The sequence below is a fragment of the Notolabrus celidotus genome, chromosome 23 (assembly GCF_009762535.1).
Source record: "Notolabrus celidotus isolate fNotCel1 chromosome 23, fNotCel1.pri, whole genome shotgun sequence".
NCBI lineage: Eukaryota > Metazoa > Chordata > Actinopteri > Labriformes > Labridae > Notolabrus > Notolabrus celidotus.
In genome coordinates this window covers 6591653-6610436 of record NC_048294.1, presented here as the reverse complement: position 1 = coordinate 6610436, position 18784 = coordinate 6591653, and the positions used below count along the sequence as shown (strand labels likewise).

The 18784-nt window shown below is 38.8% G+C and overlaps 1 protein-coding gene across 1 annotated transcript in view; it reads left to right on the top strand.

Moving 5' to 3' along the window:
* Positions 1–18032, top strand: part of ndrg2 (NDRG family member 2) — a 56560-nt gene extending 38528 nt beyond the window's left edge. The window contains exons 2-16 of the mRNA XM_034677208.1: positions 5358–5440; positions 8647–8688; positions 9935–10040; positions 10129–10249; positions 10834–10896; positions 12209–12269; positions 12523–12609; positions 12851–12907; positions 13031–13134; positions 13230–13268; positions 13358–13409; positions 13527–13574; positions 13680–13715; positions 13981–14032; positions 15019–18032. Coding sequence (XP_034533099.1) covers positions 5369–5440; positions 8647–8688; positions 9935–10040; positions 10129–10249; positions 10834–10896; positions 12209–12269; positions 12523–12609; positions 12851–12907; positions 13031–13134; positions 13230–13268; positions 13358–13409; positions 13527–13574; positions 13680–13715; positions 13981–14032; positions 15019–15182 — 1104 coding nt within the window. The 5' untranslated portion in view covers positions 5358–5368 and the 3' untranslated portion in view covers positions 15183–18032. The remainder of the gene's footprint in view (positions 1–5357; positions 5441–8646; positions 8689–9934; positions 10041–10128; positions 10250–10833; positions 10897–12208; positions 12270–12522; positions 12610–12850; positions 12908–13030; positions 13135–13229; positions 13269–13357; positions 13410–13526; positions 13575–13679; positions 13716–13980; positions 14033–15018) is intronic.
* Positions 18033–18784: the final 752 nt, after the last annotated feature.

The window sequence follows — 18784 nt, the reverse complement described above, 5'->3', positions numbered from 1 at the left end:
TCTGTTATGTCCATTATCCAAGAACAATGTGTCCACCCTGACAACTCAACCATAGAGGAGACTAACAATAGAACACATTTAGTAGTGACCAACCCTGTCTCAGTACCGAGGGTTAGGGTTACAGTTGGACACTAAAAACGGTTATATTAAAGACAAGTATTGTCCTTGGTAATCCAATGCACAAAGTGGTGCCATCGCAAATGACAAGGGTCTTAGAATGCAGTCCCAGATATGCAGTCCTGAATCTGCAGCCTCCAGGACTGCAGACACATGCTACTCATGGATCTTTATGGATGTAATGTGTTTGGAATAAACCTTTTACTGGACTTGTGGGGACCCTTTCCGTTGGACCATCAGACTTACAACCTTAATGATAATATTAACTTCCATAAAATTCAAACAGAATTTACAGATTGACTGTTATCAAAGTTAACATATTGATTAATGGATTAAAAGTGGAAGGAGTTATATTTTTGTTTAACTGTGCCCACCTCTGCTGGTTCATGTAGCCAACATGGCCAATGGATGTGTCCACGAACGGGCACTTTGAAAGTGATGAAAGACACATTCAAGACGAAACATACGTATCTAAATTTGGACATAACTTGATGCTTTTATGATGTATTTTAGTCATTAACTATCACACCTATGTTAGCATCCATTTCAACCTGATTTATAAGCTTTTTAACAAACCCTAAGTCAAACTCAAACCCTAATCAGGTGGTTATGTTGCCTAAATGTAACCATGACCAGCCCAATAACAGAAAAAGTGAAAATGTTCTCTGGAGAGTTTATTTTTTAAGTTTTATTCAAGGTTCCCTGATTTTATTATAAATGTCACATCTTTATTATTCATTAATTAATTAATTTGTTTATTTATTTATTTGTTTATTTTTGTTTTTCTAGTGTATCATAGATAAGTAGACAGTCAGGTGTTTCCATTTTCCATATATAACAAAAATTGGTAGAACGAAACCTGACCGTCTAAAAAAGAAGAAAAGAAACAATAAATAAACAATAAAAGAAACAAGAGGAACAGCAATGATGAGACGATGCCAGAAACAGAGTATTACCACGGCAGCCTTTATAATCAGGACGATGCATTTCTATGGTATGACAGACATAATGTAAAGTAATATAGGATTAACACCAGGACAGGCATGTGAGAGGTTTGAGGACCAGTTAAATGGAAGAGCTTATCCATCTGGTGTGTTGCATTCATGTCTTTATTTTGAATGCCTAAGACCGCAGAGTCTTGCATCTGTAAAACTAATGCTTGTGATACCCAGATTTACATATTTTGAAGCTTTGGGGCCGCTGACCAAGATGCAGTTCATTACAGAGGCTGCAGCTGCTTTGCAGACTGGGAGATGAATCATTGATAAGGGACACTTACTCAAATTGAGTGACTGCTATTTTATTCTGACACTGATTTAAATGGAAAGAGAGCCTGTCAAATATAATATACCCAGGACCAATAAACAGACGTATGTAAAAGGAGGGCAGGAGAGATGGATGGCCAACAATTTAAGTGATGAGTGTGTGTATATGTCTGTGTGTGTGTGCATATGTGTGTGTTGGTGTGGCTGGAGGTTGCTTTGGTGATGAATCATTTCCGTTTGAGACCCACTAAGACACAGGTCCCCCGGGGCTGCAGTTCATTTTCTGATGAGTGCACACAGACACACACACACACACGAGCACACACAAATCACACATCAACAACCCCCCCTCTGATATAAGCCCAAATCTGCAGATGGAATACAGTCATCGGTTTATAAGGGCATGAGATGTGCACACACTTACACACACACACATAATAAAAGGTCCAATCTTTAAATGTCACATCAGACGTAACGCTGTGAACCGGACACAATAACAACCTGTGCCTGCTCACTTACTATTAATACGCCCTTTTAGCTTAAAGGCATTCTGAACTCAAAATTGTTGGTGTGCAACAATCAGGTTTCTGAGCTGAAGAGACTTAAAAAAAATACATAACAGAACACTGGATCTGATTGGATTTTTCATTTTGCACAAAGCATTTAGAAAATAGGACAGAATGAAAATTTAAAGAAGCAGGGGGGAGTATGCAAAACAGTAGGATGGAGCTCTGTGCTGCTTAACCGGGATAAAATAACAAAAATGGCTTCCTAAGTTGTCAAGTTGCGTAACACGAAACACTGTTCGCAGAGAGGGCTGGTTGATGTGGCAGAAAATAAGGTCCCCGTGTTTCTGCAATGGTGATCAAAATCAGGATTGGACACGGATTTATTTTCTTTGGTTATGTGGCCAGTGTGACGAGTACTCTGATAATAATGGAGGTCAAAAAACTATATCAAAAAAGAATCCCTCACAGTCCCAACTAATCCTAACTTTTAACAACTTAAATCAATGAATTAAAGCAGTATTTGTTCCAGTTTTAATCCCTAAGTTGTTGTGTTTCATAGTGAAGAAGACCTCTGAGGATATCAATAATTAAAAGGCAGGCATCCATGACATGTTTAAAGCTCCTGTGATGATTATTTAGCAAGATTTGAAACAGACTGAAAATATTACCGATGCCTCTCTATGAGCTGCAAAAGCAAGAAGAAGGTCATCAGCGTAAAGATTGACTTTTTTTATGCAGTTATACTTAATGCCTGGAACACCTGTCGGGGGTAGGTGTCAGGAAGCTGCCGAAACAGAATTTTTTTTTTTAACATTTTCACAACAAAGATTCTCAATGAGTGATACATTTGATACAATTCAATTTTCATTGTAGGTAATGTCGGCTAAGAGATCAGAGGTAACGCTTAAGTCACAAAACTGACACAATCCACATGTTCCAAGCGATTATGATTTTTAAGGTTAAGATAATAATAATAATAATAATAATAATAATAATAATAATAATAATAATAATAATAATAATAAAGTTTACTTATAAAGCACTTATCAAAACAGACGTCACAAAGTGCTTAACATCATAAAAACCCACAATAAAGAGAACAAAGCAGGGGGGGGTATATGGGCTGGCAAGACAATTTAAGAGGAACAGCTAAAAGAGAAACTACTAAAATCAATTAAAACAATTAAAATCAGTAAAACAAATAAAATCAGTAAAACAATAAAACGATGAGTGAATAAAAATAGATTAAAAATAAATGTAGCATTTTGGATAAAACAATATTACAAGAAGGCCTTTCGATTAAAAATGTGTTTTCAGCTGTGATTTAAAAGAAGATACTGATGCAGCTTGCCTGAGATCCTCAGGATGATTAGTGTAAGAGCCTAAATCTAATTCATGATGTTTGTGATCATTTAAGTTCATGTGCAACATAATTACCTACATAGTTTGTTCATTTTATAAGGATTAAGGGATATATATATTCTACATGCTAAGTGATTTATGGATAGGTCGGCTTAACCGTTGCTTTCAGTAGCCCCGCCCCCTTTTAAAGGTGCTTTAATCTCCATAGAAGAGTCCTTTTTGAATTAGCGGGGTGGCAGTTAGGTAAGCAAAGACAGTTCCTTTTTACCTCTCTTTGTCTCTTTTTGATCTTCTGGATTTTCTGGGAAAATGAACACCTTTCAGTACCTGAAGTAAACAGTTTAACCTTTAACCAAGTGGTCCTGTGGAGTTTTTGAGGTGAAGCAGAAGAAGGGGATTTGTAGAGCGTCAAACTAAGGCTCTCAAGTTATATTTTGGGCATTTTCGCCCCTTTAATGGATAGGAAGCTGAAGAGAAACAGGAAATGTGGGGAGCAGAGAGTGGGAGAGGACATGCAGTCAATGGTCGAGGCCGGAATCGAACCTGCGACCTCTGTAACGAGGGATATAGCCTCTGTATATGGGGCGCGCGATTAGACCGCTTGGCCAACAGCACCCCAAACTAAAGCTTCTTTAAGTGGAACCCGCAATCAGTAAAGAAAAGGAATACAACAACTAAATCTACGAAATGAAGCTGCTGCCTTCACTCCTTTGCATACACAGAGGGGCTGAGGTGCCACTTAAGCCTAGCTTGTTTTCGGGATGTTAGCATGTGTTTGGCTTAGAATTTCTTAAGTTTGCAAGTTTTTAAACAGGAGTCAACAATCCTCGAAGGACATTTTCACAACAAAGAGGATTTACTTGAAGATTTAAAACAGAACTTCTGGTTTCAGTTGTGTCAGGTGAGGGGCTGCAAGCTGAGCTGTCACCAAGTGTGGGGTTTTTTTGTCAATAATTCCCCAAAATTTCGTTCCAAAGAGGGTTTTTTTCTTGTGATATCTCTGGAAACATAAAAACTGGGCTTGGGGAAAAAAATACTCTTCCATTAAATCAAGTCATAATATTAATGTTTTAAGTGCTTTTTGACGTGCATCCACAAAGTATAACCAGAGCCTATACATAACTTTGCATTCTTGCATCAACACGTTCGGCTACAAACAAACTATGGGATGGTATCATCTCTGAAAGTCAGTAAACATGCTTTCCCACTATGTAAATATCTGTTCTCCTCTCTAAATCAGAGCCAGTTGAGTCAATACGGCAACTCATTTAAAATGATACATTCATTTGTGTGCACACAAACATCTCTGGATCTCTGTGTATCATTGGATCTTTCCGGATGCAGCTCCCTTTTGTCCAGCGTGTGCAGAAACCAATTAGGCAAAATTAGATTAACTTATCTCAAACTGACCGACCACCTTTTCTGGTGCCTTTGGGCATGGCGCTTATTTTCCACCTGCTCCTGTGGACTCACACTAACACACACCGTAACACACATTCACCTGAGAACAAGCTGCATGCTCGACTAACCGTCCTCTGATAAAACTCTCTTCTTTTCTTCATCCTTATCAACCACTTATTTGTCACAGTCAGCCTCCCCTCTGGTTGTCATTTCACACAACCTTGTCTCAGTCTTCAGCTTCTCCCGCCACCATCTTCCTCCGCTTCTCTTCTCACCTGTCTTCATCCATCTTCTTTGTTATTTTTAACTCATTCTCTGTCATTTAGTCTGTGTCTGATGCATGTCTTACAATAAGTCAAGTGCCGCTCATTGAGCTCCTTCTTCCTCCGTCACACAATCCTTTTCTGCGCAGTTCTGCTGGCACTAAATACTAATTAACTTCTGTGTTAATCCCAGAGGAAAACAGCTACAGACTGTATTTAATCACTCGGTTTGTGCGTGCTCATGTCCCCATGTGTGGGCCTTTTTTTTGTTATTGTTGTGAGCGACCAGCGACGTGTGTTTTGCACACCTGTTCGCACCTCATGGTGTCAACTGTTTGGGCAAGATAACTGTAAAAAACAAACGTGGTCTTAGTTAACGCTGCAGAGAACGCACTGCTGGACACGTTTGAACTCTTTGCTCTCTTTTTTTACCTGAACAGGAGGCGACACCATGACGACAGAAATGCAGGAGATCGCCATCACGGAGGAGAAGCCTTTACTCACGGGTCAGGCTGAGGCAAAGGTCAGAGCTGATGCACACACACATGCATGTAAAATGTACATGTTGTACAGACGCTGCAGACTGCATGAAGAAGCACACACACGAGGGTGACTTCAGTGTTATCCAAGTATAGAAAAACAGTAATTAAATGGTAGTCAGTGGGTAAAGTGCTTAATATGAAGCTATAGAGAAGTGGCAGAGGGTGTGTGTGTGTGTGTTTGTGTCCCAGGAGACACAAAAACAAGGCCTGGTTTGTGTGTGTTTGCATTTGTGCCCTTGCTATGTGCATGGATGTGAGACTGTGTGCTTTTGATTCAGAGCAAAGCCTACACATGACAACATGCGCTGCCAACACATGTTCACGACTTTACGTGTGTGTGTATGTGTGTAGTGTGCGTCTCGGTGCGTGTGTCAGTGCACAGCTGCAGCGCTGGCTCGGATGTGCGGCGTTGACGTCAAAGCCCTGGGGGAGCGCGAGCAGCTCCTCTGCTCTGCTGCGCCGAATGATGCCGAGCAGACGCAGCAGGGCCGCAGAGCAGAGCCGTCTGTTTCTCACTGCTGACTCCTGCTGGGCAAAACCAGGAACTACAAGACTTAAAAACAAAAACAAAGAGCTAGAGGATCACTACACGGGGGACAAATACAGTTTCAGTGCTGGCTTGTGTCTTTGTTTTAAACCACCATCCTGTCTCCAGTACTCAGCTGTGAGCTCACTGAGTCCTGATGTGTGTAACATCTGCTTTTTAGGACGTTGCTGCAGCTGAAACAATAATTTAAATCACTGGAACTATATTGTGCTGCGGATTAATACACAGTTGGTTTTCTAACATATCAAGGAAGGATTATGGAAGTGTTTTGTCAGTGTTGAGGAGGCTGTTCTGAGTGAGCATTTAGTGGAGTTGATAAACCAGCATTAAAGAGAGAATATGTGATTTTTCACAGAGTATTAAAAAGGGAGAGCATACGCCAAATGATCCGTGAGTACTTCAAGGAGTGTACAATACATGGCAAGAGAATATGGACGAATAAGTGCCAGTACTTAGGAGTATTTGCAGAGTTGTGTGTGACTACGCGCTGAAGTGCCCTCTTGGATTCCAGTTTAGTGGATAAAACATTACAAATTGCGTCCTCTGGTGCCCTTCCAGTGGATAACACATATGAAATGCCCTCTAGATGCCCTCACAGTCAATAAAATGCTAAAAAAAAGTGCCCTTGGGTTCCTCTACATTGGATGCCCCTCCAATGACTTCAATGTGAAAAAAGTGCCCTCTAAATGCCCTTTTATTTAACTTCACAGTAAAAAGTGCCCTCTAAATGCCCTTCTAATAAACCTCTGGTAAAAAAAAAGGAGCTCTGGTTGCCGATTTAGTGAGAAAGTGCCCTCTGGATGCCCTTGAAGTTAATTATGTAATGTTAATCATGTTATATAATCAATGATATACAATCTTTTTGTGTTTTCCTTTTACAAAACTGAATTTCTACCTCAATTGGTCACAAAAATATTCACCCTGATGCAGGGAAATGCTCAAAATGTTCTAGGGAGTTGGGGCGCTGGTGGCCTAGCGGTCTAAGCCCCCCACATACAGAGGCTACAGTCCTCGTCGCAGGGGTCGCCGGCTCGATTCCCGACCGGTCGACCATTTCCTGCATGTCTTCCCCCACTCTCCACTCCCCATATTTCCTGTCTCTCTTCAGCTATCCTATCCAATAAAGGCAAAAAAAAGCCTCCAAAATAATAAAAAATGTTCTAGGGGGATCCCTGTTGTTACCTCTGCTTCAATACATTTAAATTAACCCTAAACTGTGAGTACCAGGGGTTTGAAAAGAGGTGCATTTTTTTGTATTTGCCCCTGCTTGTCAAACAGCCCGAGTACACCACTAAAGGACTGTTTACGCCAAGCTGTGAGTGAGTAGTCAGAGGAGTATTTGCCAAGTTAAGAGTGGATGTTAAGGAGAGAGTGTAAAGTGGTCATTTGGTCTTTAGGAGGTGATTATTGGTTATTTTTTGGAGAGTATATGTGTAATCATCAGTATGTATTTAGGAGAGTTCACGCCAAATGGTCCCTGGGTATCTAGGAGAGTATATGTTTGTTTTTTGGGAGTACTTAGGGAGGGTGTATGTGAGGGATCGAATGTCTAAATGTCAGTGTAAGGAAGAAATCTTTAACTAATGACTGGTTTGATTTCTGGAGAGAAATGAAGGTCCATGGAAAAGCTTAATAACTTTCTACCGAGACAAAGTACAAATTACTCTGACTGGTAATATTGGCACCACTATGACTCATGTAGATTTGGACCTTTTGTAATACGTCCACAAACTTTGAACACGGCCCCCTCCATCAACTTCCCACTTTGCTAATTTCCTGAGAGCGTGCCATATTAGTAATTCATTAGCAGGGTAAATGGATCAAAGGTTGAAAATGAAGTCACCATTAAAAAAAAAAACTCCCACTGATATACTTCCTCCCTGTAATCCTCTGAAGCCCACAAACACCTGCTCCTCTGAAGAGCGTCACTGCTGCTGTGTCAGGGGTGGGAAGCTCCACAACATGCCTGAGTGGGTTTGAATTCAGAAACAAGGCAGATATAACATTAACATGAAATGAAAGAACAGAAACATAAGTGCATATGCTTAAAGTTCACACAGGAAACAGACGAAAAATGATCAACTTTCATCCTCAGGTTTCACTTCAGATTGGATTTGTAATTTAGTCCTTTAAAACAGATGGGAAGACTCAATCCTCTACATTTAAAGAAACAGATATGAGTCAAGTTTTCTTTGTAATTTTTGCCTTCATTGGATAGGAAAGCTTGAGAGAGACAGGAAATGTGGGGAGTAGAGAGTGGGGGAAGACATGCAACAAATGGTGTCAGGACGGGAGTCGAACCTGCAACAGCTGTGATAAGGACTATAGCCTCTGTATATGGGGCGCGTGCTTAGACCGCTAGGCCACCAGCGCCCCAGATATGAGTACATTTTACAAGAAATCTAACATACAACCATCTGGTTTATGAACACGAGATGTTTCCATTTGTCCTTCTTTTGTCAGAATTATCTCTGGGTTTTGAATTCTTGGTGAAACAGATATGATTTGCACACTTTCACATCTTTAGTAGACCAAATGATTGCGAAAATAACAGTTTACAATTATTAATAGTGAAAGTCATTAACAGTTGCAGGCCTTGTTGGTAGCCCTCTAAAGAACTCTTCTTCTTCTTCCTCACAGGATGTCGAACTGGCCGCCAGGATACTCCTGGACCAAGGACAGGTAAGACCGCCATCTTTTATACCTCACTGAACTTCTTAAATACCCAGACTGTTTTTATCAGACTTGCATCTCAAACCAGCTACTTTTGCATGTTCCTCAAGTTTGGTCAGAACTGGGAAAAACTGCTCTGCACCTGACTCCAGGAACAAGTTGCAGCAGTGTCTTGAATTAAATGCACTTTTAACTTTTGGACAATTCAGAATCTTAACCTTTCAACCCCGCTCTGCAACTGTTTTAGCTAGGTTAACCTGTGTATATTATTGTATCATTTGTATCATCGGCCCTTCTTATTTTAGTGCTTTTATAGTCAATCCCCAACACCTCCTTTTATTATTTTATTGTATCTTTTAATTGTTTTTATATCCAAATAATAATAATAAAAAAGTATCCTATATGATACTCTTTAAAGTTCTATATTTGTGGGGCTTTTTGCCTTTATTACATAGGACAGCTGAAGAGAGACAGGAAGTATGGGGAGTAGAGAGTGGGGGAGGACATGCAGGAAATGGTCGATCAGTTGGGAATCGAACCGGCGACCCCTGCGACCCTTGCGATGAGGACTATAGCCTCTGTATGTGGGGCGCCTAGACCGCTAGGCCACCAGCACCCCGACTTTGATACTCTTGATGCATTGTTGCTTTTTTGTGTCTGTTTTTTAAATGTCACTGTAAATGACTCGATATCATTGTAAATGAGGGTTGCCCCTCAATGATCTCTCCAGTATAAATAAAGGCTGATTGATTTTAGTTTCAGATTTATTGACTGAAAAGGTCCAAATAATGATCACAACACTAGTTCCTACACATACTTGTTACCGCAATGACAAAATGACCTTCAAAATAAAAGTAGCCTTACCAGATGCAACACATTCATTAAAAATCTAGAAAAATCTGCCTCTAAGTTCAGCAAGACTCAGGTTGTAGACATCTCAACTCCAGTTTTGTCCCTTGGTATCAAGGTGCTAGTTAGATTGTAACAATAACAAGTGTGTGGAAAGGAAAATCTTGGCTCAGAAGTTCTGTATAAGTTATCTGACCAAGCGCTGGACACCACAGAAGCCCCCAAAATTTGCATAAGACATCTAATGAGTCCTGAAATTTGTCACACAATAGATCAAGGACAGGGTTTCATATTCAAGAGCCTCTCCAGCTTCATGGTCCAGGCGTCACTTGATAAGATTATATATGAAACCTCTATTCAAAAATACTTGTTTGACATCTGTGGGTTTTGTTCTTGCTGTCTCCAGGAGCACACTATCGAGACCCCTCAAGGTGTCCTGCACGTGACCCTGCACGGCACACGGACCACCCGCAGGCCTGCCATCCTCACCTTCCATGACGTGGGTCTGAACAGTGAGTAACTTTCCCTCTCAGCCCCTTTTCCCCTGACTGTTTCTTCACCTCCTGTATCTGATTCCTCTCTTCCTCCTCTCTCTACCAGGTAAGAGCTGCTTCTCTCCTCTGTTTAAGTTCGAGGAGATGCAGGAGATCGTGAAGAACTTCACCCTGATCCACGTGGATGCTCCGGGGCAGGAGGAGGGGGCCGCCGCCTACCCTGTAGGGTACGACATCCACTCTGCTTGATTGTATTTACAAGCTGGTATTCCCTCATTGTCCTGCTGTAACCTTTTCTTTTTCTAAGTAAACTTCTCAGAAATGGAGACAATCCTCTGTGGAAGGCTTAAACCTAATCTCTTCCAAAAAATACTCAACAGTCCCATCTCTCACATCTCCCTCCTCTGCGCTCTCTAATACTCTCTTGTCGCAGATTTAACGCAAATCCGTCCCTTCTCTCCCTCTTTGCACACTTATTATTTCTCCCCCTGACACTTCTCTATCACTCTGCTTCCTTTTCGTGACTGCGTGCGAGGCTCAGGAGGATTTTAGTCTCATGTATTGTCACGGCATCTTGACTGTGACCCTGAGCCCCTGGTGGTGATTCTAGGAATCAAAGCTTATGTTTTATCTCACTTTTAAATCCCTGTGGGTAAAACGGCCCGCCACTGTACGCTCTTAAGATGGAATAATAAGTAAGACTTGTAAATTACAGAGAGGTTTGGTGGAAAGAAAGTACCTTAAGCATTTCCAAATTTGGGTTGTTAACATGCATGTATGGGTTTTTAACAATGTGTGTTTTCTGTTGCAGTTACCAGTACCCCTCCATGGACACTGTAGCAGAGATGATTCCTGCTGTCCTGCAGTTTTTCAAGTGAGTTAACAGGAATGATATCTTCAGGCTCTTCTTGTCATAAGCCTCTTTCACACATCGTCACTGTCAGGCAGAAACCTGGGATCTCTGAAACTACTACTTCCCAGGAAGTTCAAAAAGAAGTTTGTCACATAATTAAACACTGCATGAGATCCAACCACAAGCTTTTTTTTTACATGCTTTTCATGTGTCAATGGAATGGGTATGGTATTTATAAAAATGTTAAATCTAAATGTTAAATGTTAAATGTAATTGAATGACGGACCATGGTTGGGATATCTGTATAGCTTTATGAAGGTCTTATTTTAGTACTTCAACTGGGTGGCAGTGTGAATTTGCATATTAGCTAAATATTTAGGATCGCAGAGCAACCTTTAACATTCAGATTTAACATTTAGATTTAACATTTAGATTTAACATTTAACATTTAGATTTAACATTTAGATTTAACCGTCAACATTTAGATTTAACATTTAGCATTTAGATTTGACATTTACATTGAAAATTTAAGATTTAGATTTATCAGTCAACATTTAGTTTTAACCGTCAACATTTAGATTTAGCATTTAACATTTAGATTTAACATTTAGATTTAACATTTAACATTTAGATTTAACATTTAGATTTAACCGTCAACATTTAGATTTAACATTTAGCATTTAGATTTGACATTTACATTGAACATTTAACATTTACATTGAAAATTTAAGATTTAGATTTATCAGTCAACATTTAGTTTTAACCGTCAACATTTAGATTTAACGCCAACATTTAGATTTAACATTTAACATTTAGATTTAACATTTAGATTGAACATTTAACATTTAGATTTAACATTTAACCTTTAGATTTAACATTTAAATTGAACATTTAACATTTAGAGTGAACATTTAACATTTAGATTTAACATTTAACCTTTAGATTTAACATTTAGATTGAACATTTAACATTTAGATTTAACAACCAACATTTAGATTCAACATTTAACATTTAGATTTAACAGTCAACATTTAGCTTTAACAATCAACATTTAGATTTAACATTTATAGTTATATTTATATATTTAAATTTATAGATTTAACAGTGATTTTAATTTAAATTTATTTGACATGACAAAAATAAAGTGACAAAGATCACAAATATTGCTCTAAATGTGATCAAATGTGGGGAAATGTTGCCATACAATGGCGATGGTTAATGCAAAAAATAAATAAATAAATAATGGAGATATGAGGTTTCCACCCGACATCGATGACATGCGCTTGAATACATTTTTATGTGATGTCACTGACTTGTTTTGTCCTCCTTACAGCTTCCGTACTGTAATCGGAGTCGGTGTGGGAGCTGGAGCGTACATCCTCTCCAAGTTTGCGGTGAGTCTCATCTTTTGACGTCATCTTCTTTCTGGGAAAACAAGTACAACATGGTAACCATTTCGATTCATATCTTATGGTATTGACTCGTTTTGCAACGTATTGTATTATGTATGTCAACAAGGCATTCCATTATCTCTACTGCTATCCATTCTTATCTTTCTTCACTTTATTCAACATGTACATTTCTGTCCATCATCTGGACCACAGAAACAGTCTAAAAACACTTCCTCTTGTCTCTTGATCTACCCAGCTTGCAAACCCAGATTCAGTGGAGGGTCTGGTTCTGGTCAACATTGACACTAACGCCCGAGGATGGATAGACTGGGCCGCTCAGAAGGTACCTTTTCTTTTACTTCCCTCCTCTCATGCTTCCACAGTCAAGACCGCATGTTGTGTTATAATCTACTTAGTCCTGAAGTGAGTTCTACATCAATTTTAATTATGTTGTAGATATGAGATTATATCACTGTTCATGGTCTATTGACTGTGTCTCTGCCTATCATATTACACTTAACTAAATGATGAATGTTCCTATTGATTCGTCTCTCTCTTTGTTCTCTCTCTCTCTCTCTCTCCAGCTCAGCTCCGTGACTTCCTCCCTTACAGAGCAGATCCTCTCCCATCTTTTCAGTCAGGTAGGAAAACACTTCAAAATATGAAAGAAGAAGAAATTGGTTATTTACTTTAAAGCCTTCCTCTTTGATGAGTGGTTTTGGGTACACATGCGGGAAAAAGGCTAAATAAGTGTTGTCTTGTAGGAGGAGCTGTCATCAAACACAGATCTAGTGCAGTCTCACAGAGACCGCATCTCCAAAGCCTCTAACCTGATCAACATAGAGCTCCTTTGGAAGACTTACAACAGGTAAACACACCTCCTGATATCACTGAATAAACACACACACACACACACACTACATCAATCAACCAACAACACAATTCTCTTTTCTTTCACTTCAGTCGCAGAGACCTGAACATCGAGCGCAACAGCACCTTCAAGTAAATACCCTCTAAACGTTCACCTTTGACTTATTCTCTTGTAAGAATCTCAGCACTAACCTTCTCATCTAATCCTCTGTCACCCTCAGGTGTCCCGTGATGTTGGTGGTGGGAGATCAGGCTCCGTATGAGGATGCTGCTGTAAGTTTTGGTGTCTCTTTCGTCATCTGAAATGTTGGAGAAAGGTTTGATATGTTGAAGGGAAACCCAGTTGTTGTTCCAGCTGAGGTTTACTGTTTTTCTTTCTGTGACCACTAGGTGGAGTGCAACAGCAAAATGGACCCAACAACAACCTCATTCCTAAAGGTGACTGACCCTTTCGTCTTTCTTCTTTCACTCTGCCCAGTCTGTTTTCAGTATGTCTGTGTTGTTTCACTCTTTTAACACTCTTCTTCTATCCCTCCTTCACAGATGGCTGATGCTGGTGGTCTCCCTCAGCTGACCCAGGTAACAACAAACCAACAGTTTGATACTTATAACACTGATGTTGATATTGCATGATTTTTTTATGATACTACCTCCATGAATGTCTTCAAAAAAAGAAGGCCTTCAAGACAGGAACTTGTGCTACAACACATGTCAAAATAATATAATTCTTTCAAATTAAAACCCTCCTCATGGCTGCCACATGGGGGCGCCATGTCGCATTACTACTTAGTATGTATATGAGGTATGAATATAATTTAACTATTTGTTTTCTTTGTTTTTGCAGCCGGCAAAACTGACCGAGGCTTTCAAGTACTTCATCCAGGGAATGGGCTACAGTAAGTTGACTCATCAGAAAACTATTTTGTGGATAAATTACATAAGATTTTTTGTGTCAAAATCAAAATTTTCACTTGTTCATTATTTTCTTGCTTGAGAATCAAAATGTTCACCTTTTTAACCTTTTTCATGTGAAATCTAAATTTTATCTTTTTCCCGTCAAAATCCAAATTTTCACTTTTTTCAACTTTTCGCGTCAGAATCAAAATTTTCACTTTTTATTGTCAGAATCAAAATTTTCATTTTTTTCAACTTTATGCGTCAGAATCAAAATTTTCACTTTTTTAGCGTCAGAATCAAAATTTTCACTTTTTTCAACTTTTTGCGTCAGAATCCAAATTTTCACTTTTTTTAACTTTTTCGCGTCAGAATCAAAATTTTCACTCTTTATTGTCAGAATCAAAATTTTCATTTTTTTCAACTTTTTGCGTCAGAATCAAAATTTGTACTTTTTTAGCGTCAGAATCAAAATTTTCACTTTTTATTGTCAGAATCAAAATTTTCACTTTTTATTGTCAGAATCAAAATTTTCATTTTTTTCAACTTTTTGCGTCACAATCAAAATTTTCGCTTTTTTAGCGTCAGAATCCAAAATTTCACTTTTTATTGTCAGAATCCAAATTTTCACTTTTTTCAACTTTTTTAGCGTAAAAATCAAAATTTTCACTTTTTTCAACTTTTTGCGGCAGAATCCAAATTTTCACTTTTTTAGCGCCAGAATCAAAATTTCCTTTTTTTTTTTTACAATTTTTTGGGTCCGAAACAAAATTTCCACCTTTTCAACTTGCAGGTGAATTAAAAAAAAAAAAAAATTTTTAAAGCAACTTTTAAAGCTTGTTTAGATGTAGCTGAGCTACAGACGGAGGAATTTGAAAGATTTGAGAACACAAAGATTTTAAGTTGCGGGCCAAATACAGTAAACATCGGCCCTTTCGTTTAGATTTTGTCTTAATTTATCTGATCTTCTATTTCTTTCTCCTTACAGTGGCTTCATCTTGCATGACCCGCCTGTCTCGCTCCCGCACTACCTCCCTCTCCTCCTCCTACTCCATGGATGGCTCCCGCTCTCGCTCCCGCACCCTGTCCCAGGGCTCACAGGGCGGCCAGATGCCGCCTAGCCCCTCCCAAACAATGGAGGTGTCCTGCTGAAGCAAAAAAACAACATAATAAAGAGAAAGAGAGAGAGCGAGTACGAGTGAGATAGAGAAGAGGGCGGAAGGCGGAAGGAAGGGAAAGATGAAGCATGAGAGTAATGCAGGAACAAGACGAATGGGTTACTTATTTGTCACTAAACAACTCCCATCATTCCCCTTAAGAGCAGAATAGGAAAACAGACGAGAAGAGGGAGGGAGAAAGAGAAAGTGAAGTATTTCAGAGAAATATTTTGCACCACATACAAGCCCACTCCTTTTCCTCACATCCCCCCTTCCGGCTGTTAAAGTGGATTGGGCTGTTCCATAACAAAGAAACGAAGTATGAGCTTGAAGAGATTAATTAAAAAGGGGGATGTGGGGAAAGAATGGCAACCACCCTTGTCTCCCTCCCTCTTATGGATCCTCAGTCAGCCAATAGCGCCCTTTAATTTAGATACGGAGGCCTATAGAAGACCACACACCTTGCGTTAACCGATAGTAATAATCCTAAAGATGATAATGTTCTTGATGCTGATGATAATGTTCTTGATGCTGATATTGAAGCTAATGATGATGATGATAATGTAATAGAAAAAAAAACAGTAACACTTTTCTCTTTATTAAGCAATGACATAGATAAAAAAAAAACATACTATAGCGGATATAACAATGTGTGTCTACTACTTTTTAAGCTAGTTTTTACTGTGTAATTTTTGCTTTTCTTTTAATCGGATTTTATTTTCTTAACTGTAACCTGCCTCCGCAAAGGGGCTGAAGCGACTGGTTGGTTGACCTGTTGTGTGGCAACAGCCAATGAGAGCCATTATAGTGACTACTTCCTCCTTGATGTTGCCAGGTTGTTTATGTCTTCCATTCGCCCCCCCGTCTACAAGTGACCGTTTTCGTTTTCCCCATTTGTAAGAGGAATCGGGCAGGAAGTTGTTTGTTTGTTTGTTTATGTTTGGACTGTTTGGAAAAACTGCATGCCTGTATCAGCCCATGTGAATATCGACTGGATACTTTCTTTTTTTATTCTGGATGTGGGTGTGTGTGTGTGTGCTGCTTTGTTAGCTTTAAGTGTTTAGCTAACGTGGGAGGACTGAAGGAAAGCCTATGTGAGACTGAGGGTGTTTGCTAGCACCCTATGGTTAGCAGTAGTCACAGTCTGAAAATAGTGCTTCCAATATTGCCGACATTCTCGCACTGCGTAACCTGATATCCACGTAGGCGTACTACTACACAGGGAGCATTACATCACCGAAGTAGCATGCTAGCATGGATATTACATTTCAGCGTTATAGGCGTGGCCAAAAGAGATCACTGTGTTTATCATCTGGGTTGTAAACTCTCAGCCTCGCCAGCGCGCAGATACCTCCTAACAAAAACCCAGCTAGCATACTTGAGTGAGGTAAAATGAATGCTCGCTCCTCTCTAGCAACAAGTGGCTTTAATTCAAGCACCAGGGTCGATGAGAGTGTTGAGTATGTGCGATGTGTGTGTCTGAGGATGGTGAATTTGAGGCGTATGGAGGCGTTTGTATCCTGTAAGCACAATTATTAATGCAGCAAAAAGGTCCAGGGTCCCATTGAAAAGTTAACTTCCTGATCAGTCATGAGACCAATGAAACCCCCTGTGACTTATTCATGACAATGTACCAGCCCCTTCACTGCCGAAGCATTCAGAGGATAGGGTCTACAAATGTTACAGGGCTGCACCTCTTGATACAGCCATGAGAGGCTAAAGCTAATATTTGCAGCTTGAAACAAACCAAATTGGAGTTGCAGCCAATGAATATTCTTACTGCCAAATTTCAGAGCCTTGGTGAAAATATGATATGGGGTGTTTTCTATTTAAATCTTGCCGTTAGTCGTTTTGTGACCCGAAATTGCACAATTTTGCATTTTTTCAAAGTGTCTCACTGAATCTTAATTTCTTATCCAACATTTTAAAAAGCAGAAAACCACAAAGCTTACCACTGCCCTACATCACGTAGCCATTTGAATGACCGTTCTTTTAATAAAAGGACCCTTATTTGGACCCAAAGTGATATCCTCAGAGTGCATGTGTGTTTGTAAGCGTGCCACCTGTTTCTGACTTCTTTTTTTTTTAATTCTTTGATAAGCAGTATCATGTTTTTTTTTTAGTTTGAGGGTTGCCTGTTTGTTTCATATGCCGTCTAGTGCTCCTCTCCCAAACTCTGTGGGTGGAGAGGCTCAGATTGGAGCTTTGAATAAACTGGTACTCTGGAAGTGTTAATGATGACAACAGTGATCTGTACAAAATGGGATGTAAAAACCAAGATACTGCCATTTTTCCCGGAGAGTTGAAGTGAGGAATGTAAATATGTGGCTATAAACCAGACTTCATTTTAACTCCAACAACAGATCATGGCGACATCTACCAAATAAGGAATAATGGGTGGAGCCTAGAAAATAAAAATTGCCAAATAAGGAAAAAGGAGAGGTACTACTTCATGGAGAGTTAAGCAAGGCTGTGTGATTGTAAATGCTTGTCCAATTTGTCTTCTGTTTGTCTCTTTATTTTGACTTTATCCATATTTTTCTCTTTCCCTTCATTGTTTTTTGGAATTTAATTTTTTTATTGTTTTACCTCTGTGAAGTGTTAGTTTTACCGTCCCAATGTGCTCACAAGTTAGTTAACCGTGTGATAGTTCTTGTGTAACTTTTCTAGCATTAGAGCTAATAAGGGAGAATAATATAATTAATAACAATTAAAAAAAAATACAAAATAAAAAAGGTAAAGAGAATACAATCAAATTTACATGTGTGGCTAATTTCTGTGTAAAAAAAAATGAACATCCTAAAAAAAAGCAACCTTAAATATTAATAAAAGCTTATGAGAAATATTCTGTCTCCTGTCTTGTATTGTCAAAAGGTTTTGGATTGGTGTGCTTGATTCTGATTGGTCAAAACCCCCAATGATTAGGGATGTAAAGATATATTGAAGATGGTAAAAAATGATACAAATAAGGGTGGATTAAAATCTTAAATTAAATCTGAAATATTTTTCTTCCATAAGAATGAGAAAACTGGACACTTCGAGTCCAAAATATGAGTCTGTTCAGTCCTGTTGCAGTAAATCCACATGTTGTTGTCTTCACTCTATGACCATGTGTCCACTGAGGTTATTTATAAGCCTGCGTGTTTAACATTTTGAACACCTCAATATGATCCATAGCTGTTTAATACCATCAGTTATATACATTGTGTCATGAAGGAAAATTTGATTTAGGGGAAAAAACGCATTTTGCATTATTTTTTACATGGAAAACCTTTTTTAAATGATTAAACGATAATTGATCGTTAACATTTCCAAAGATCAATCACGGAAAACACTTGAAATTTACATCCCTAATTCAAAGAGATTTACTATATTTGTTTTAATATTTAATACTTTAATTTGGGAATTGTTCACTTTCCATTTCTCTATAATTGTTCTGAAATTTTCCAATAAGGTATTTCTGTACTGTCATTTTTAGTTTTTTTGCAAGGTACTGAAACAAAGTGTGCAGTGGTTTTATTTGAGTTAAAACACACCTTAAAAATGAAAAACTTTGTTTACAAAGAAATATAAGAGATAAATACATATATATTGCAA